The sequence below is a fragment of the Helianthus annuus genome, chromosome 11, assembly GCF_002127325.2.
Source record: "Helianthus annuus cultivar XRQ/B chromosome 11, HanXRQr2.0-SUNRISE, whole genome shotgun sequence".
Taxonomy (NCBI): domain Eukaryota; kingdom Viridiplantae; phylum Streptophyta; class Magnoliopsida; order Asterales; family Asteraceae; genus Helianthus; species Helianthus annuus.
In genome coordinates this window covers 94,985,488-95,008,074 of record NC_035443.2, presented here as the reverse complement: position 1 = coordinate 95,008,074, position 22,587 = coordinate 94,985,488, and the positions used below count along the sequence as shown (strand labels likewise).

Genomic DNA, 22,587 nt, shown 5'->3' with positions numbered 1-22,587 from the left:
TTACCATCGCATTTTAACTGCACATAACGGTAAAAAAGCATCCTTGACGCGAAAGATTTTTCATATATAAGTTAAAGGATCATAAACATACAGCGCTAAGAGTGGGTATCTTGGTAATAGATACATTAACCACTACAAAAAAGATAGGTATTTTGGTAATAAATAAATACAACTATCATACAGAAAACCAAGTACTTGTCCCTGTTGCTAAATACCAACATACGGGAACCAAAAATGAACATGTTCAAAACATCTACTTCTGGGAAAGCGTTGCCCTCACCTCTACAGGGGTGTGCAACGCTACACCATAATATTCCAACGGGTGAGGATCAATGATCAACTCATCGACATTCTCCTCACTTACCGGAAGGGCCACCACTTCCTGATCACCAACCAGTTTCCTGCCGGAATGGCCACTGCCACGGCGTTTGTACACCAATCCACAGCGTTGAACATGATCAGGTGGAACGGCTCTCATAAGAGTATCAGCTGATAGAGAAGCTGCGCTTGCCTCAGCTTGGGAAGGATCCTCATATATGATGCTCTTACAAGACCGGCTAACCCGGGGTAAGACATCATCAGAAGGCACTCCTTCTCCTCTGATCATCTCCTCCGTCACCGGAATTTGGAGGCGAACCAAGCCATCTGCGGCATCTAAGCGTCGGAAAATGTCAGAAAGTCTCTGTTTATAGCTCCTCCAACTCATCTTTTCGAATTACCAAATTTGGAAAAAGAAACTTAATTTATAGAAGTATAAACAGTTTGACAGTGATGACGACAACACAGTTAATGAAAAATAATCATCACACGTCAAATCGCCACATTTCAGATGAATGGCGGCGTCATCAATCATGACATTAGCATTAAATGTCTGACAAACAAATCAAGTATTTGCGCAAAAACCAAGTAAAACAGCGTTCATACAAAATATCTTGAGGAATAGTGTACATAATAAACAAAACGAAAACACTCATTCCTCATCCGACTCCTCCGCAGGGTCCAACATTAGGCATAAGGAATCTATGCCATCTTCGTTCACCTTGTCCATCAAGTCGGCATACGCGGGCAGTGGTTCGTTGTATGCCGCTTCGAGTGCATCCGCCATGTCACCCTGAAATTTGCCCCTCGCTGTGTGGAACTCGGGAGTAATCTTCTCCGATTGTTGGCACTCAAAGTAGCCCTTGTAAACACCATCATGATGGCCAGATTGATAAGCTGCGCCAGAAAGGCGATCTATCAACGCTGTAAAAGGTCCCGACGGACGGAGATACTCAAACGCCCCAACCAAGCCATTGGTTATTAGCCAATTCTTGTCACCCCGCAAGGCAGCTAGTTGGCTAGTCAGGCTGTCCACCTCAGCGTTTGATTACTTACTCCAGGGCACTTTCCGCCTCTTTAAGGCGCGCCTGATGAGTGGCAGAAGATTGGGCAAGCTTATTCCTTTCAGAGACAAGGGAATCACAATGTTGCTGAAGTTTTCTAAGGTGCTCTTCCCGCTCCTCCAACTTCGTTTGCTTGGCCCGGGCCTTAGCGTTAGATGCTTCCACCTCAACAGTTAAAGCTTGGTATCGTTCCTGCACCTGAGATACAAAGTCTTTTTTTTTTTTTGGGAAAAGGGTTACCCCGGTAAATATTATTATAACCAATGATAAACAAGTAAGAAGCAGAAATACTTCTCAGTTCTCACGTATGACATGCCATACGATAGTCAACACGCGCTCTAACCGAAAAAAACGCACCAACAAAAGTAAACATTAAAACAACACACACCCCTACACTAAACCATCAGCAAAAAAACTCAGTCGTTATCATCATCAGCTACCAACGCTCCACGAGGAAGCATCCACTGTTGCAACGCCTGCTCCGTCTGATTAGAAGGCCTGAAACGCATGGTATGAAGCTTCATCCTGATAGTACCACGAATCACCTCCACAAGTTGATTCTTACTTCTTTTACGAGCAGTAAAGAGTATCCTATTTCTCTCTTCCCAAATAAAATACGCCGAGGCACTCACCACTAGCTTCGAAATCACATGATTAGTGGACTTATAGTTCGCTATACCCACCAAGTATTCAAAAATGTCGGTCCACTCATTCCGGATTGACTCCATACCTGCGAAACTTTTTACATCATTCCACAATTGAGCCGAGTAATCACATTCAAAGAACAAGTGGTTATGCGAATCCGGATCCGAAACACACAGCGAGCAACATAACAGATTCAAGTTCGCATTACCCGATGAATTCCATCTGCTCATAATATCCTGAGTTTTCAGCTTCTTTTGTATGATCAGCCACATAAGGAAAGCATGTTTCGGAATAGCTTGGGGAAACCAAACAACATTAGCCCACATAACTTCATTTTGCTGACGCCGAAGATTATCCCAAGCCACAGACGTTGAAAAATCCGTAAGGCACCCTTGTCTCGTTCTCCACAGAAACTGGTCTTTACGAGTACAATGAATCTCAAAATCCTGAACATTTAGTAAAACAGTAAATCTGGAGAACCAAGTAGCCGGCCATCGCCATTCTCCTTGAACAAAAATGTCGGCCAGTTTAGTATTCATATTGAAACCTGCATTAACAATTAGCCTGGGAGTAACAATGGACCTAAGTGGACATATATCATTCCACATATCAAACCACACCATCGTATCTTTTCCATCTCCCACTTTCGTCCAAATATAATCGCGAATACTAGATCGTAACTGAAGCATTTTCCTCCAGCTCCAAGTAATGTTGCTTCTGATCGGAATGTCCCAAAAATTTATGTCTCGAATACGATAAGAGTGGATCCATTTGACCCATAAAGACTCTCCATGAGTAATCAAGCTCCATATATGGACAACCATCAAAGCGATATTCATATATTCCACTCTTCGAATGCCCAATCCACCCTCACGTTTTGGCAAGCACACCACTTTCCAGCTCACCTTGTCTTTCCCTCTAATACTGTTCCCTTGTGTCCATAAGAATTTCCTCATCCTGACTTCCAGTTCATGAATAATACGTTTGGGTAATATAAAAACCGAGGCCCAATATATGTGCATTGAAGCTAGAACCGACCTAATGAGTTGCACTCTACCCGCAAATGACAAGCACTTAGCTTTCCAGTCATTAATCCTTGCATCCATACTTTCCACGAGACGTTTACAATCTTTATATTTCAACCGCGACAAAATCAAAGGCACCCCAAATAACGAACAGGAAGAGTACCTTCCTCAAACGACATAATACTAAGAATACAAGTTTTAACCTGATCCGTCACATTACCAAAGAACACTGTACTCTTTGTCATGCTTGGTACAAGGCCCGACATAGTCTTAAAAGTATCAAGAGCACTGATAATAACTTTCACCGATTTCTGGTCTCCTCTAGCAAATAAAAAAGGTCATCCGCAAAGCACAAGTTAGTGATACTTTGCCTTTGACAGTTAATATAGAATTTAAAATCATTTGAAACCGCCACCTGCTGTTGTAAAATCAGTGTAAGAACTTCCATGACCATAGTAAACAAATAAGGCGACATAGGGTCACCTTGTCTCAACCCTCTTTTCCCTTTGAAATATCCAAACAAGTTCCCATTTATAGCCAGCGAGAAAGACTTAGAAGTCACACACGCCATAATCCAACAAATCATCTTAGCATGAAAACCAAATCCTGTTAACGAGCTCTTTAAAAAAACTCCATTCAACAGTGTCATATGCCTTCTGAATATCGACTTTAAAAGCGCGTCTAGGAGGCCCAATTTTGCGATGATAATTGTGCATTATTTCTTGCGTTAGAAGAATATTATCAGAAATTCGTCTTCCGGGAACAAACGCGGACTGGTTGATACTGATGATATCCGACAACCCATCTTTAATACGATTACTTATGATCTTGCTAATGCACTTGTACAACGTATTACAGCAAGAGATTGGCCGATAGTCCGTAATAAACGAAGGAGTCTTCACCTTAGGAATCAAAGAGATCACTGTGTGATTCAATTGTTGTAACAGCATGCCATTATGAAAGAAATCCTTCACTGCACGGTACACGTCACTACCAACAACATCCCAAGCCTTTTTAAAGAAAACCGAGGTAAACCCATCCGGACCAGGACTTTATTCCCCACAATAGAGAACATAGCTGTTTTTATCTCATCATCAGTAACCTCACGAACCATGTGAACAGCCTTCTCTTCCGTTAATACATTCTGAAACAAGTCCGGAGTCGGATGAACAAAAACATTTGCTGTAGAACCAAAGAAATTTGTGTAATGAGCCACCATAGCTTGTGGCACCATACCACCCTCAAACAAAGTACCATTAGCATCCCGAATAGAAAAAATTCTACTCCTATGATTCTTCACTTTTACCATGTTAGGATCTGAGTTTGGATTGATTGTGATTTGTGTTTGAATTAAGATGAAAAATGAAAGAGTATTGCAGCGGAAATTAAATGGAAGCAAACTTTTCACAATCAAACAGAAGAAATGCTTTCAAACATACATTTTCAACAAAGAATCAAATGCCTAAATTTATTTCAAACTTTGATTACAATTGCATGTATGCTTTGCAAACTCCCCCTCAGCCCGAGCTCAGTATTTGTTCATGCAGGAAGAAGATGGTGAAAGAGCTAAACAGAACAGTACAGAGTACTGTTCTATTTATAGGAACTAGCAAACCACTAAGCATCTAAGTTGACGTCACCATGAAAGTGACATCTAACCTCCTAACAAACTCTTAACAACTGACCTATACAAATACTGCTATGCTAACTACTGATGTTACAATTCATTACATAAAGTAAACATAAATAGCTGCTGCATCCTTCAACTGCTGTGAACCCAGCAGTACTTGTCATGATCAGCAGTGCTTGAAACAAGGCAATAGATTGAGCAGCAGAGCTTTAGTTCTTTAACAGTCTTTGACTTGATCAACAGTTGTAGGTCAGCAGTTTGCATGATCAGCAGATAGGAGGTCAGCAGATGTTGAAACCACTTTCAAGGTGAGAGATTTGCATGCATAACATCTGCTTATTCTGGATCCACTGCTCTGATCCAGTTTTGGCTTTTATTATCTGTTCCTTTGGCAGGGTTCAATCCCAACAATCTCCCCCTGGAACAGATAATGCCAAAACTCCCCATTATTATAAGATCTTTATTGCCTCATCAGCAGTTCCCTTATTTGCCCTTTGAGTTGCAATTCAAAGGCTAAGGCATATGTATCATCTTCATCCCTGCTAAGTGGAAGATCAAGGAGATCCTGCAAATCTTCAAGACTCTAGCCAAGAGCTTGTTCCCTTATTACACTTCTCCACTAGACTTAAACACTGTCAGTACGTCGGTCTGTTTATCAGTTTTCCCCTTTAGTACTTTTGAGCCTGGTGGGTTTCTTAGGAGATTTTTATTAGATGAGGTATTTGGTGATGCTGGCCTATTCATGTCTGGCTAAGCAGTACTTGCAGATTGTTCCAATTCAGGATCTTCTTTCATCATTAACCTAATGCCCTCTTTTACAAGGTCATTACCAGCATTTAGATCTTGAACTGTTTCAGCACCCAACTGGTTTTGTCTCCTTCTTTTGTAGATGGCAGCACCAGCAAGAGCAGTGGTTCTTTTGGCTTGCAGCTTTGGTGCTCTTTTTGAGACCTCTGCTTTAGAGTAATCTGGCTTTTGTGGAGTTGTTGGATCTTTCTTCCTAAGTTCCTCCAACCTTTTATAGGTGGCCCTGACCCTAGCTTCTCCCCACTTTGACACAGAATTTTTTGACCCATAATCAGCTGCTGCCAGCTCCTCTTTCATTCTCTTCAACTCTAAGGCCTTGTCAGCTTCAAATTGTTTGAATTTTTCAGGAGGAGTCTGCTTGACCTTATTTTTTATCATTTCATGAATCCTGGCAACTTCTTTTTCAAGCTTAGGAATGGTCCAGTATTTGTACATGTGTTTCTCCCCCTTGTATTTCTTGTAGGTCATGATGTTTTCAATGTAGTCTTTTCTCAAGGACTCATCTGCCCTTTCAGAGATTTGCTGACATACATTTTTGGCAAATTGTTCCATAGATCTGACCTGTGTGAGTAGAAACTGATAGTTTTGCTGAAATTCTCTATCAGATTTCCCTTGTTTATTTTTGATTGAGATATCCTCTACTTGCTTGGCCTTGATTTTCAAATATTCTTCAATATTATTTGGCCTGGGATATCCTTCAATCGATGGCAAACTCCTTTTGGCAGGGTCATCCTCGTAATAGAAAGATTTGATTTCCTCCCTAACTGCTATGAGTTCCAAAGGAAAAACAACACCTGCAGGAGGTAATGGCTTTTGGATTTGAGCTGAAGAGAGAGGAATGGGTTTTGGAATTGTGACAAGTGCTTGGGATTTTAAAGCTGTTGGTGGTGGTTATGGAGAATCATCATCTGATATGATAATCCTTCTCCTTTTTATTTTAGGAGAGGCAGATGATATTTTGGGTGGAACAGTGGAGGTGGTTTGAGTGGCAGTGGTTTGTGACTGACTAACAGTTGTTGAAACAACTGGTGTTTCAACCACTGTTGTCATTACAGCATATATTATGACATCTGCTGTCTGATGCTTTTTGGCAGGAGATGATGGTGGAGATGTTGTTTTTGGTGGTGATAAGGCTGTGGTAGTGGTGTGTGTTGAAGTGGTGTGTGTTGAAGTGAGAGCAGATGTTGTAACAACTGAAGTACCAGCAGATGTTGATATAGCAGGAGTTTCAACAACTGTTTGGGTGGAGGTTTGATGTTGGTGGCTTTTGGATGGTGGTTATGAAGTATGCTTTGGAAGACTGGATGGTGTGGACTTGGGTTTCCTTACTTTTCTAGTAAGATTTCTTTTTGGAACAGGATTTTGAACATCCTTTACACTAGAACAACCCTGCGCATTCAGCTCCATGAAAGCTCTCTTCTTCTCATTCCACCTTGAAAAATCCTTTGCCGCTCTATCCCTTTTTACACTTATGACACCTTCATCAAGTGCATTCTGGGTAACATCAACCTTCTTGCTTCCATCTGGCAAAGGAATGTTTCTGAGCATAGCATCCTTTTCAGACTCAAGATACAGACCATTATCAATCCCTTTCTTCCTCCACTCCTGAATTTTCTCCCCCTTTTTAGCATTATCTGGGGGGAGTTCATCAATAAAAAGAACTGTTGGAGGAGCAGTGCCAGTGGTTGTCAACAGATGGACCTTGATAGCCTTGATGTCATCTTGTGTGTTCTTGAACCTAGACTCCATTGTGTTTCTCAGCTCTTGGACATGTTTTTCATGTTGCTGATAAGCCACGTGTTGTTGTTGTTGGAGAAAAGGTTGAAAATGGTTCCAGAGCTCATTTGTAACATCTGCTGGTGGTGGAGCAGGTGCTTGAGGTGGAACAACAGTGAATTGTACCATTTGAACTGTCAACAACTGATGCAGCATTTCTTTGATTTCTGCAACAGAGGTATCCAGTTTTTTAACTCTGTCCGTCAATTTCTGCAACAGAGGTATCCATCACCCAACTTAATGGGATCATCTGATTTCCCACAAGCAGTGCTTTTATCAGAGGTTGAGGTAGGGAGTGTACTCCAAACATCAACAACTGATGCCCCTTTTTCTTTGTACTGGGGTCTTCTTCCTTCAACACTTGATAATCTTTCGATGGAACCAGTGGTTAATACAAACTCTAGCAGATAACAGAGGTGTTATAGAAGGAATTGCCTCCAAGGAAGTCTTATTGATGTAACCACTGTCCAAGTGTAAACCTGTAGGTTCAGCACTTGTAGTGGCTGCTTCACTTGGATTATCACCAAGAGTTACTTGTAACTCAAGGGGTGTAACCTCCTCAGGTTGTGTTGGTGGGTTAGTAAAGATTGATACATCAGGCCCAGTCTCTTGTTGAAGTATATTCTCATGAACAGGTGATTGAGAAGGACTGGTTTGTGCCAGGTTCAAATCAATTGCATCCAACAAAATTTTGGTATTTCGGGGAATTGGGGATGTGAGTTTGGGTGTAGAAAGAGGATTTGCCCCGGGCATTGGGCTATGGATAATGGAAACAAGTGCTTCCAGAGCATCATGATGTGGTGACCCTGTTTGTACAACCTGTTCTTTTTGTGAAGAAGCAGGAGGATTTTCAGATATGGTGTGAGATATTTTTACCAACTGCTGTGAGGAAGTAGCAGCAGTGGTTTCGTGTGACTTTTGTGCTGTCACTGGCAGTTGCTCTGGTATCTCATCCTCCAGAGTTGCCTTTTTGGTAGGTTTGGGGGGGTTTTTGAGTTTTCTTTTTCTGTGGCTTTTTGGTGAGTTTAGGTGTGGGTTTCAAGGCAGTTGTTTTGCTACCTTGATCACCTTGAGCAGTGGGCTCAGCAGCAGATGCCAGAGGAGCACTGTTTGCTGCTAAATTCTGCTCAGACACCTCTGCTTGTGTTTTGCAAGGTGTTGACATTCTTGTAAAAGTTTCAGCAATTAAGCTGTGCATTTGTAGAGATTCACCTTGGTTTATTACAGCAATATCATCCTTACTGATTTTTTTCTCAAAATAATAACTTAGAAATCTTGGAAACAGAAAGAATGATTTTGTTTCAACATTTTTAACCAAATCATTAAAGATTACCTGGGAATAATTAAAGTTTTCTTCTTGAAGAATAGCATACCCCAGGTTTTGAATCTTCAATGGTATTTCATTAAAAGAGGTGGTTTTATTTGAAACACACATGAGGAGGGTATGGAATAAAAATCTTGTTGCAGGAGTGAAGAAACCTTTTTGTAAGGTATCTCTCTTCATCATTGTGTTTGCATACCCTCTCTCAATGAAATCAATTTTAACTCGTTTTTAGGGAAAGAATCTTTACCTTCCTGATCATCGAGCTGAAAGACCTCTGATATGGATTGCGGTGTGATGTTGACAGCTTTGCCCTTTAGAGAAGAGGTAATGATAGTGACAGTTTCACCTTGTTTTTCAAGGGTTGCATTTTTCCAAAACTCTCTCTGGGTTGTCAAGTAAATGGGTGCATAGGCGGCTAACAAAGTTTTATACTTTGATGCATTGAGCATATCAAGGATGGAATCAAAGGTATCGGTGGTGCCGGGCTTTGTGAGAAGACCCAGAAGATTATGAGAGAGTTTGTGTGGAATTTCGGTGGGTGTAGCCTTTTGAGAGGCAACTTTCGATGATGATTTTGCGGAAGCCTTTGATTTGGTCATCGTTTTGAAGACGACGATTGAAGAAATTTGTGGAGAAATTTGATGAAATGTGAAGAAAAACTGCTTTGAGAAGAGAATTTTTGTGAATTCAATTCGACAGTAAGACCCTGTTTGGGGTTTTGAAAGGGGTTTTATAGAGGAAAAAGTGAATGCTGACGTGGCAGCGGTTACAAAAGGTCTGACCACTATGTACTGTCCACGTACTATCCCCTGATGAAGCGAAGGGCATTATTTTTGTGAAAGCTACTGGTGAAGGCAATGGTTGCAACGGTAATGGAGGCAGTGGATGATTTTCACTATCAGTGGATAGCATATCAGTGGATGCAACACTGATTTTGAACAACAGTGCTTATCAGAGGAAAATGAGAGCAGGGGATGATTTTCAGCAGTGGACAGACTTTTGAAGTAGAGCAGACTTTTGAACCCATTAGTGGTTATGGCAGACTTTTAGGATTTTTAATGAAAAAATTCATTTTTAGCTATTTTTAAGGATGGATTTTTGATTTTCTGAAAACATTTTAATGCTTTTATTCATAGAAAAACAGGATTTTGCCTGTTATTCCATGTTTAGCATGCCAATCCTAGAGATCAAGCTTTCAAAGGTGGATGTGTCTAATGCTTTGGTTAGCATATCTGCCAGCTGATCCTTAGTTGGAACATGATGCAGAGAAATCAAACCTTTTTCATAGGAATCCCTCACAAAGTGATGTCTGATGTCGATGTGTTTGGTGGTGGAATGAGAAACTGGATTTTTGATGATATTTTCTGCTGCCTTGCTATCCAACATGAGTGGAGTCTTCAAGGCAGTGATATCAAAATCCAGCAACTGATTTTGAAGCCAGAGCAGTTGGGCTGTATAACTTGCAGCAGCTATATATTCTGCCTCAGCAGTGGATGTGGAAACAGCTGCTTGCTTTTTGCTTTGCCAAGACACTAAGCAATTGCCTAGGAATTGGCACCCTCCTAAGGTAGACTTCCTTGTCTTGTCACATCCAGAAAAGTCACTATCTGAGAAACCTGAAAGCTCAATTTTACCATTAGCTGTATACCAGACACCAAGTGTGGGAGCACCTTTTAGGTATCTGAATATCCTTTTTACAGCAATAAGGTTTGACTTTCTAGGGGCTGACTGGGATCTTGCACAGACACATGTTGCAAACATGATATCTGGTCTAGATGCAGTTAGGTACAATAAAGACCCAATCATGCTTCTATATAAGGTCTGATCAACCAAATCATCCTTTTCATCAGACATGACTAATTTATTGGTTGCAATGGGTGTACTGCATGGCTTACAATCATCCATATCAAATTTCTTTAAAAGTTATTTGGCATATTTGCCTTGATGGATGAAAGTGCCATTTTGTAGTTGCCTTACTTGGAGACCAAGAAAGCACTGGAGTTCACCCATTGCACTCATTTCAAACTCAGCTGTCATGAGTTGCCTGAACTCTTCACACATTTTATTACATGTGCTTCCAAAAATGATGTCATCCACATAAATTCGGACAATCATCAAATCCTTCCCTCTCCATTTTAAAAACATTGTTTTGTCAATTCTGCCTCTGGTGAAACCAATGGAAAGTAGAGAGGTGGAAAGAGTTTCATACCAGGCCCTTGGTGCTTGTTTCAGGCCATACAAAGCTTTATTCAGCTTGTAGACATGATCTGGATTAAATGGATCCTCAAAACCTGGAGGTTGACAAGCATAAACCTCCTCTTGAATCTTACCATAGAGGAATGCACATTTGATATCCATTTGATACACCTTGATGTTGTGGTTGACAGCAAAGGCCAGAAAGAGTCTGATAGCTTCAGGTCTTGCTACAGGGGCAAATGTTTCATCATAGTCAATGCCCTCTTCTTGTCTAAAACCTTGAACCACAAGCCTGGCTTTATTCTTGACTACAATACCCCTTTCATCAGTTTTATTTTTGAAGACCCATTTTGTGCAAATAGGACTTACACCCTCTGGCAATGGAACAAGCTCCCATACTTGTTGTCTTCTAAGCTGTTGGAGCTCCTCTTGCATGGCTTCTACCCAGCTGTTGTCTTTCAGTGCCTCTTGGTACTTGACTGGCTGATGGAGTGATAGAAAACCAGCAAAAAGACAAATGTTTTGGGATTGTCTTCTTGTGAGCACCCCTTCATTGATGTTGCCAATGATTTGATCTGGTGGATGAGATTTCAGGAAGATTAACTCCCCTGTGTATGGAACAATGGCATTGAGTGGTGAGGGCTGCAAATGTGTATCATCTGAGCTAACCACTGCTGGTGACTTTGATGACCCAGCAGTGGCTTCAAAAGGTGGTGGCATAGGGGGTAAAGGAGTGGACACATGCTGACTTTGATCCAGTGTTTTACATTCAAAGTCTCTTCCACTGCTTTGGTCCTTGTGTTGAACACTTTGTAGGCCTTAGCAGTGGTTGAGTATCCCAGGTGGTATCCCATATCAATTTTGGCTGCAAACTTTGAGATAGAGTCTTTTAAGTTTAGAATGAAACATGGGCAACCAAAAACTTTGAAATATGAGATTAATGGCTTTATTTTATACAGAATTTCATAAGCAGTCTTTTGTGCCTGGAATTGATTAAAACTCTGTTTTGGACATAGCAAGCAATGTTTACTGCCTCTGCCCAAAAAGTTAATGGCAAACCTGAATCTGTAAGCATGGTTCTGGCAGCCTCAATCAATGTTCTGTTCTTCTTTTCAACAACCCCATTTGCTCTGGTGTTCTAGGGATGTTGTACTGCCTTACAATCCTTTTCTTCACACAGAAGGCATCCAACTCCTTATTTTTGAATTCTGTGCCATTGTCACTCCTGAAGACTTTCACTGGAAGGTCAAATTGCTTTTCAACATGTGTCACAAAGTCTTGCAAAATGCCTGCAGTCTCATCTTTTGAGTGTAGAAAAAAGGTCCATGTAAACCTAGAGAAGTCATCAATAATAACCAAACAATATCTCTTCTTTTTGATACTCATGACTTGCACTGGGCCAAACAAATCCATGTGCAGCATTTGCAAACACTGGGTTGTTTTGGACTCTTCAATGGGCTTAAAAGAGCTTTTATGTTGTTTTCCTTTTAAACAGGAAACACAATGCTCAGGACATGAAAACATTTTTTGTGCTAAGCCTCTCACTAAGCCATTTTTTGAAATTTCATTGATTGTCTTGAGATTTGTGTGCCCCAGTCTTTTGTGCCAAAGCTCTGTCTCTTTGTTAGAGGCAGCTGAGAACAGACAAGCATCAGTTCTGGGACACTCTTTTGACATATCAACAACATAAACATTGCCACTTCTTTGAGCAACAAGTTTTGTTTTTCCTGATTTTATTATTGCTTCAATCTTTTCAACCATTTCTGGTCCAACAATCCTACAACACTCCTTTGTGAAGAATGTCCCATACCCCTTGTCACTCATTTGTGAGACAATCAGGAGATTGAATTTCAGATTTTCTATCAGATTGACATTTTCAAATTCTATATTTCCAGACTAAACTGTACCAGACCCCAGAACTTTCCCTTTACTATTATTCCCAAAGGATATATCACCCCCTCTATGGATTTTGAAATCTTTGAGTAGGGCTTTACATCCTGTCATGTGCCTGGAGCCTCCACTATCTACATACCAAAGACTATCTAAGCATGCAGAAGCTCCCTGCACATGAAGTAAAAGAATTTGTTCATTAAGGTCTCCAAAGCCAGTAAGGCTTTGGATGGGGTCTCAATAGTGTCTGGGATGATGACAGATGCATGGACAGTGGTTAGCTCAGGGATTTGAACATTTTTGAGAATGTTTTTCTCTAACCATTGTTGGGGGTCTTGGCCAATCACCTGTTGATAACCAAAAGGATGTCTGTTCACTCTTGGAATCCTTTGGTATGATGGTTGTCCTTTGCCTCTCCTGAATTGATTGGCAGAGGGTGCATCAGTCACTTGAACATCCCTTTGAACAGATGTTTGGTTCAGCTGTTTTGTGACAGCTGTTTGGACTGGTACAAACAGTGGTTGTTTCTTGGTGAATTTGACAGATGATGCTGATGAACTTAAGAATGTTTTTGCTGTGTACTCCTTCTTTTTCTCATCAAAGTTTTTGAGATACACAAATTCCTTAGTTTTATGGTTATCTTTACCACAGATGGTGCAGCTCTCAGCAGGTACAATGATACTTGTTTTGTTTAGATCATGTGCTTTTAGATGAAAACAGTCTTTTGTTAGATGATTTCTTTTTTCACAAAAATCACAAAACAAGTTTTTAATCTTTTCTCTTTTCTTCATTTTCTCAGATTCATTTGCAACAGAGTTTTGAACCACTGTTGGAATATCTTTGATTGGAATGATCTTTGCTTTTGGAGCTTTTACACCATCAGTGGTTGTGAAATCCATTGGTTTGAAGTTTTCCAGGATATCACATTCATCAGACCATGTGGGTTTAAATTGATATTTCTCAATCTCCTCAAAAGTTGAGGATTCCACAGATCTTTCCAGAGTAATTTTGTTACCAAGTTTGTCGGTTATTTTAACCTCTTGGCCATTTTTGTTGGTTGGTATTATCTCAGTTGAACCAGCTTGTTTTTCAGCAGTGTTTACAAGTTCATCATATTTTCTATGTCCTATTCCAAACTTGACATTGCTTTCAAGCTGTTTTGCAAGCATAACCTCATACCCTTTACAAGACTACACCCATCTTTCACAGGTGATCTGGGTGGACTCCAACTCCTTTTTGCAAACTTGGTATTTTTTTACCATAGTTTGGAGTTGAGTTTTGGTTATGCTATGCTCTTCTTTTCAACTGCTGATCTCTTTATCTTTTTCAGCCAATTTGTTTCTAAGTTCTTTTAATGACTTTTCGAATTTGACTTCATCAGACAAGACCTTATCCCTAAGGTTTTCATTTACCTCTTTGATGTTAGCAAATGCAATGATACATTTGTCTGAACATAGTTTTTCAAGAACTTGAGGAGTTACCTTGGCAGCAGCCATCATGGAACAATTACATTGATGATCATCTTCTTCATCAGCTCTCCCTTCTTCCTCACCAGCTTTCTTCAACTCTTCTTTCTCTTTGTCATCTTTGGACCAAGGGTCGGACAGTGGTTCAATCAGGGTTTCTGAATTTTCTCCCAGCAGTAGTTTACCAGCAACTGCAGTAACAATTGCTTCAGCAACTTCATCCACTGTTTCAGCACTTAGTTGTTCACCTTCAGTTTCAACCCCTTCTGGTATTGACTCTAATGCCATCAAACAAAATTCATCATCAAAAGCATCATTAGAAGCATAGAGAGCAAAATTTTCATCACCGAGTTCATCAGGCATGCTGCTCCAATCAACAAAGCCTTGTGTGAAAAAGCTTTGATGTTCTGGTTGTGTCACTGTTGGAGCAGCTTGTTGAGGTGCAACAGGTTGCACTTGTGCCTGAGGAACAGTGGCTTGAACATACAGAATTTGTGGAACAGTGGTTTGCACATAATGCACAGGCATAGGGGTTGCCGCATAATGAGCAGTGTTAACATGTGCTGTAGGGGCATATTGGGTATAATGCACAGTGTTTTGCTGTTGTGGTCTAGGGTTTGAACTAGGATGAGTAATTATTGGACCAGTGGTTTGACTCCTACATTCCCTAGCAAAATGACCTAGCCTATTACACTTGTAACACTTGATTTTCGACTTATCCAACCCCACCCTTAAATTCCCATGAAGCCTTGGGAATTTTATCCCTGTTCTTTTGTAGAATTTGCTTGTTCTAACACTAATCAAAGCCAATTGATGCAATATGTCCATCTCTTCTAAGTTAGTGGGATCAAAGTGTTGCAAATCATTGAGTTCAAAGCACAAATTATCTGACATCTGGTTTTCATTATTTGTAGTGAAAGCATAATTTGCAGAGTGAGAATCAGAGTTGTTAAAATTAGCACCAGCAGTTATGTCAATAAAATGATCATAACTCTGATCCTTACTGCTGCTACCAGATTCTTCCTGACCAAACAGAGCTGTGCTGCCAAATGAATAGTCATCAGCAACTTTACCAGACTCCTGCAACTTCCTTTTCTGGTTTAACTCCCTTTCATAGGTTAGGAGTCTACCATGGAGTTGGGTCAGGGTCAGATCTTTAAACTCAGCTGAATTCCTGGTGACAAAAGCAATTGTGTCCCATTTTTCGGGCAATGATCTAAGGAACCTGCTATTTTGAGTTACATTTGGAAATGTAACTTTAACAAGCCTTAGTTCACTGATGAGACAGCTGAAACGCTCAAACTGTTGGGTTAGTGATTCCCCATTGATGTGACAAAATGTTTCATACTGCTGATTCAGAATTTCCCTGTTGTTTTCAATAACCTCTTCCGTCCCCCCAAATTGTTCCTTCAATGCATCCCACAACTCTTTGGCACTGTTACAGTGTAACAGCCTAGCATAGATTTCGTTGGGTAACGTAGAAGCTATGATGCTAAATGCTTTGGCATCGAGTTCGAACTTTTGAAAATCAGTTTTAGTATAGTTTTCAGTTGGTTTTGGAACGAACTTCTTTGCATCCTCAGCACTTGGCACCATAGGAACATGAGGACCAAAAACAACAGACCTCCAACATCCAGTGTTCTGTTGAGCAAGGATGTGACCTATCCTTCTCTCCCAGATGTTGTACTCATTACGTTTAAGCATGGGTGGTTTGAAAAGAGAACCGATGTTATTCTTATCATCTTGTGATTGTGACGTCATCCTGGTTGTTTTACAGGCACTGATTAATCAACTTTAATGGTGATTAAACCTTGCTCTGTTTTTCAACGAAACGAACAAACTATCAGTATCAACGATTGTGAGCTGAACTATTTATGTCAAAATGATTGTTAAATCAAATTTGACTGTCCAAGCTCTGATACCAATTGTTAGGATCTGAGTTTGAATTGATTGTGATTTGTGTTTGAATTAAGATGAAAAATGAAAGAGTAGTGCAGCGGAAATTAAATGGAAGCAAACTTTTCACAATCAAACAGAAGAAATGCTTTCAAACATACATTTTCAACAAAGAATCAAATGCTTAAATTTATTTCAAACTTTAATTACAATTGCATGTATGCTTTGCAAACTCCCCCTCAGCCAGCTCAGTATTTGTTCATGCAGGAAGAAGATGGTGAAAGAGCTAAACAGAATAGTACAGAGTACTGTTCTATTTATAGGCACTAGCAAACCACTGAGCATCTAAGCTGACGTCACCATGAAAGTGACATCTAACCTCCTAACAAACTCTTAACAACTGACATATACAAATACTGCTATGCTAACTACTGATGTTACAATTCATTACATAAAGTAAACATAAACAGCTACTGCATCCTCCCACTGCTGTGAACCCAGCAGTACTTGTCATGATCAGCAGTGCTTGAAACAAGGCAGTAGATTGAGCAGCAGAGCTTTAGTTCTTCAACAGTCTTTCACTTGATCAGCAGTTGTAGGTCAGCAGTTTGCATGATCAGCAGATAGGAGGTCAGCAGATGTTGAAACCAGTTTCAAGGGGAGAGATTTGCATGCATAACATCTGCTTATTCTGGATCCACTGCTCTGATCCAGTTTTGGCTTTTATTATCTGTTCCTTTGGCAGGGTTCAATCCCAACATACTACACTATGGAAGTACCTCGTACTCGAATCTCCTAACGCTAGCCAGTCAACTTTGGATTTTTGCTGAAGAAACAAAGCCTCATCCGTCACGGCACTCTTATAAAGTTGCAGCAATTCCGACTGTTTGTTCATCAGATCATTATTCAACGGGTCTTCATCCAAAGCACATTGACATTCATCCATCTCCTTCCTAAGGCGCTTAACATTTTCATGTAAATTACCTTGTTTGAGTAACAACTTCCGCATCAGAGTCTTCAATAATTTCAGCTTTTTAACAACCTGGAACATCGACACTCCTGGAATATCCATATCCCAAATCCGAGTGACTTCCTCTTTAAATTCTTTCTTTTCAGCTAACAAATTGACAAATTTAAAAGGCTTCGGTTTGTCTCTAGTAACATTCGACAAGACAAGGATACATGGAGTGTGATCCGAAAGCCGATAAGGATGAAAACAAGCTGCGGCTGCTGGAAACAAATCTATAAACTTGGTATTCCCAAGAATCCGACCAATCTTCTTAAAAACTGCACGATGTTTTTGCTGCTTATTCGTCCATGTGTAATGAAGACCCAAACTGTTTATATCAAACACCTCAATAGCATTCACACACTCATTAAAATCAGCCATCCCTATGCTATTTGTAGAAGAGCCCGAAAGCGTATCATCAAGGAATAAGGAGCAATTAAAATCGCCCATAATCACCCACGGCTTATCTCGCATAAACGAATGATGCATACATAAGTTCTTCCAAAGATCTCTCCTATTTTTATACTGATTGTCAGCATAAACTAGAGAGCAAAACAATGTTTTTTGATCCACTTTGAATAAAATCTGCGTATGAACCACTTGATCCGACTGAGCCAGAATCATAACATCAACTAAGTTTGCATCCCAACCCACCATAATACGAGTACCTTTACTACAACATGCAGCATTAGAAGCCCAACTCCACATAGGGCAAACCTTCTTACAAACCTTATAAACATTTGACGCATTTACATGAGTTTCCGTAATAGCACACACCTGTAAACGATTTTCCACAATTACTTGATGAACCCCTTTCTGTTTTAGGGAGCGGTTCAACCCCCTTATGTTCCACGCAGCAATGCTACCCATTGGACACCTCGTGACCAGGTGTGCTTGCACCCTCAGAATTTTTGCCATCTAATTTCCGATCCATATACCTCGGGATTTCTTTAAGAAGGTCTTCAACTTCAATAGCATCTATTAGCACCTCCTTCCCATTACTCTTACCACCTTTCTTACTTGTTTCCGGCTTGTCACTTGGTTTATAAGTGAGGTTCTCCTGTCGGATTCCCTCACCATCCTCTTGCAAAATATCAAATGAATTAGACACCCGAACCTGAGACGAAGACACAACATTCCCACTCGACTTATGTTTGGGTATCGGCCTGTAAACCATCTTTGGTTTCTGGTTTTTCAGCTGGATTCCTTGCTGAGCTTTTTGGTTTTTGCTATTCACTCCCACCTGATTCCCTTTCTTCCTTGTTACCTCCGTATATCCATCATCCTGGCCCTGCTCCTTCGGGTTTTTAGTAGCCATTCGAACCGGGTTTTTAGGACATGTAGCATCATGATGTCCAAAAATACAGCATGCTGAACATCTAACTGGTTCCCAATCATATTCAACTCTAATATCCACCTTAGAGTAACTATTACCATTCAAACCAGGAACCGCAATAGTAACATTCCGTTTTAAATCCATCGCTGCATTAACCTCAATTAATGCTCTAGCAAAATTGCTCCTCCCCCATGATTCCGTACACGTTGTCGCCGTGTAGGAATCCAATTTTTTTGGCACACCTATTTTCGAAGCAACCAGACTCAATCCATCTTCCGTAAAAGCTGCCAAAGGGATGTCATGCATTTTAACCCAAACCGGAATAGAACTAATATCCTTCTTCACTACCGTAACAGCCGGAGTCCACTCTCTCAAAATTATCGGCACATTCTTTATCATCCAAGGACCATCTTCCAGCAATTGATCCATAACTTCTTTGGTTTTAAACTTGAAGAAAAAGAACCCTTTGGCGTTCATCATAAGTTTAGAAATCCCATACTTTGACCAGTTATTCCTACTAAAGTAATCAACTACCGGAAACGCAAGTCGCTTTTCGAGAAAATACCCATACAAGGTGTTTATATAACGATCACTCACCTCTTTGACCGATGACACTGGTAACACAACATCCACACCTTCCATCTGTTCACTAGCTTCCATTTTCCGGAAATTCACCTTAATACTATCTTTCTTCTTCTGAACAACACTAGCAAAAGACATAGGTTTTTGTTTTTCACTTTCCACACCATTATCAGTTGATGAGGATATCTTCGTTCCTTCCAAGTTTTCACCATATGACTTAAGTCTCCATATTAGGGCTAGTATAGAATAAATCATCCTGGACATTGGTATTAGGGTTTGCATGCGTAAAACCCATCCCCCCCCCCTTATGCTCCAGTTCAACCGGAATGGAAATAGCAGCAAGACCATCAATCACCGAAGTACTACTTGTAGAATAAATACTTCTTCGCGGCCACATTGTATTACCTTCAATGTTTGTAACCCTCAGTCCAATACCACGTACAGGAGCTGTACCTGGTGTAGATTCGCCATCCAAGTCCTCCACCTGATTGATATTTACCCCATCAGACATATTTCCTCCATCATTCTTCCTCGTACCTTGCACAGGGGATGTACCCCCTTTATCATCTTCACGATCGTCACCCCTCTCCTTCCCCATGCAGCCACACAGGCACGTAAACCAAGTTGTTGGTGCACTACATCTGTTGATTCCGTCTAGGTGTCTAGAATCAGGTCTTGCATTGTATTGTATAGCATAGGGCACGTTTTACGAGAAAACAGGAGTCTGTATAGGTTTTAGGAGCATGGATCGCTCATAGGGTCTTTAGAGGCTTGGGTCGCTTATTGGGCACATGTGGGTCGCTTATGTGAACAAGTCTGGATCGCTCATATAGACAAGTGTCACATGAGCGGTTCCAGAGGTCTATATATAGGAGAGTAAGAGCGATCCTTAGTAGAGAGTCATTGTATTCCACGCCGAAGCTTTGCCGGTGTGAAGATCGAGCTGTAAATCATTTCAAATCAGTAAAACAGGCAGTTAGGAGGAAGAACAAGCTATATCTACTTGCATTTCTTATTATTCCGCATCTGAAACGCAAGAGTTAACCTCTGAACGACTCGTTTGGGTCAGCATTCGATCCTACAAGTGGTATCAGAGCTTGGGAGGAGGTTTTCTGCAGATTATAGCCGGATTTCATTGTTTCTTCTCGTTTCTACACCTTCTTTTCATATTTCTAGGAGATTTCACGGGTGAATTTCGTTCAAAAGCTCACAGACTGTGTAACATCATACTTAGACAAACCCTTGGAAGTTTCAGACCGAAATTCAGTTTAAAAACAGATCAAAACATGTTCGGAATGTGGACCGCTCGAAGTGAAGTCATTGTGAATCGCCCTTAGGTCACTGTTTGGACCGCTCATTCATTCACATTTTAGCTGGACCGCTCGTAAATTTGCTTCTGGACCGCTTTTAGAACAACTTTTGAAACCGCTCGAACAAACAATCTCTGGACCGCTCGAGTGATTATTTCTGGATCGCTTTTAGTTAAATTTTGGACCGCTCGAAAGGTAATTTCTGGATCGCTCGAAAATCAATTTCTGGATCGCTTGAGTGTAGATTTCTGGACCGCTCCAAAGACATTTTTTCTGGATCGCTTCTTTGACTCATTTGTGGACCGCTCATTTGAATCAGTTTGGTCCGCTCATTAGTCTATTTTCTGGTTCGCTGATTTGTTTGGTGTTGAATCGCTCTTGTGTCAGCTGCATTGAAAAACGTGTTAAGTCAACATGAATTCCGAGTTTTACAACGCATTTGCAACATCGACTACTCCAGCCGCAATTGCTCAAGCAATGAACTTAGAAAATGAAACGGGAACGACTCAAAAGCCCCCTAGATTGATGAGCATTGAGGAGTATTATGGGTGGAAAGATAGGTTTGAAAACTGGGTTCAAGCAAACCATCTCAGATCATGGGAGTGCATATTGAAGAAGTACACTTTGCCTAGAACAGAGTTGCAAGTTATTAAAGAGATATCCGAGTTTACTGAGCAAGAACGAGCAATGTATAGAGCCGAGAAAATGATGATCAGTTTGTTACAGCAGGCAATTAAGGAAGATATATTCATTTTGTTACAACACGACAAAACTGCTAAGTCTATTTGGGATGCATTAAAAGTCAAGTTCGAGGGAAGTGAAAACATGATAAAGAGCAAGAAAGCATTATTAAAGAAAGAGTTCGATCTGTTTAGTAGTTTGCCAGGAGAGGATACTAAAAAGTTAATTGAAAGATATTGTCACCTAGTGCGATCGTTATCGATGTTAGGAGTTGAAAAAGGTCGAGAGGAATGGGTGGATAAGTTGGCGGATGTGTTACCTCAGAAAGAGTGGGGAACGTATTTGATGATCTTAAAGAATACTGGTGTGTATGATGGGCTGACAATTTCACAGTTTATTGAGAAAAATGAGAGTCAGGATCTTGAGCAGCAAAAGATCGCTAGAATGAACAGTCCGAGTGGTCAACAGGACGTGAAGATGTATTACAGGGGTAGTATTCCAGCTACTGAATCTGAAAGAAGTCCGAAAATTCAAACCGCTTTCAGTGCTGGTGATTCATCTGAGAAAGCTGATCAGGGCTCGAACAAGAGTAGCAGCGGGTTTTCATCGTTTCCAAGTGTGAATCCGAAAGAGACTAACACAAGTTTTCAATCTCAAAGTACAAAAACTGGAAACGGATATGTGATTCAATGCAACATAGCTCTCAACCTACCAGAAGGTCAAAACTTTTCTGAAGACACTGCGAAAGATCATATGGCACTTCTGGGTTCAGTTCTGTTATCCTATGAAGGTCTAGTGGCTGGTCGGATCGGAAATCCTATGCTCACTAAAGAGGATTATGATCAAATAGACGCTGAGGAAATGGAACTTATGGATATCAAATGGTGTCTTGCAAGTGTTCTTCGTCGGGCTGAGAAATTCAAAACCATTACCGGGAGAAATGATTTTTTAGATGCTCATGTTTCAACTTTAGGTTTTGATAAATCTAAAGTTACTTGTTTTCGATGCAGGGAAAAAGGCCATTTCAAGCGGGAGTGCAAAGGAAGAGAAGCTAGCGGAGCACAGAATTCATTTGGGAAAGATGATTATTATCGCAAAGCTATCTATCAGCAAGTTGGACAATCCCAAGAACCTCAGACTGCTCATGGGAGAAAGATTGAAGATCCTAAGAGAGCATGTTTGGTAGATTTCAGCTGGAATGATTACATATCATCTGAAGCCACAGAAGCACGCATTATCGATCAAGATGATGAGAAACTACCTGAAGGTTTCAGTTGGGATATGTTTGTGGATAAGAAGGGAGAGTTCAAAGCCTTCATTGCCAAAATTGTCCGAGAACCAAATTTGTTTGCTACTTGGATGAGATCTATCGGAGAGAATGTGAAAAGTGAAGATGAAAAGTCTATGTCATCTGATGAAAGTTCAGACAGTACTGATAAACTTTCAGAACATTTTGGAGATGTTTCAGATAGCTCAGATGATAGCATACAAAGTTTAGATGAACTTGAGCAAAATGAAAATGTTCCAGAAAAGGAAGTTGTTTTTGACAAAACACCGTCTGATTCTGATATATCAGATGGTGATTCTGATAAATCTGTACACTTTGATAAATCACCTGATAACAGCAGCAGT

The 22,587-nt window shown here is 40.5% G+C and overlaps 1 protein-coding gene across 1 annotated transcript; it reads right to left on the bottom strand.

Moving 5' to 3' along the window:
* Positions 1-16,785: 16,785 nt before the first annotated feature.
* On the bottom strand, positions 16,786-19,562 carry LOC110942586. The gene is made up of 3 exons (XM_022184361.1): positions 19,370-19,562; positions 17,924-19,158; positions 16,786-17,823 (listed from the first exon to the last, which is right to left on the bottom strand). The coding sequence occupies exons 1-3, from the start codon at positions 19,560-19,562 to the stop codon at positions 16,786-16,788; spliced, it is 2,466 nt and encodes an 821-aa protein (XP_022040053.1).
* Between the last annotated feature and the right edge of the window lie 3,025 nt (positions 19,563-22,587).

Coding starts and splice junctions, on each gene's coding strand:
- LOC110942586 (XM_022184361.1), bottom strand. CDS start 19,562: ATGGGGAAGGAGAGGGGTGACGATCGTGAAGATGATAAAGGGGGTACA. Junction 19,159..19,369: donor GAGGGTTACAAACATTGAAG/GTAATACAATGT, acceptor AAAACTTGGAAG/GAACGAAGATATCCTCATCA. Junction 17,824..17,923: donor CAAGCACACCTGGTCACGAG/GTGTCCAATGGG, acceptor AATCGTTTACAG/GTGTGTGCTATTACGGAAAC.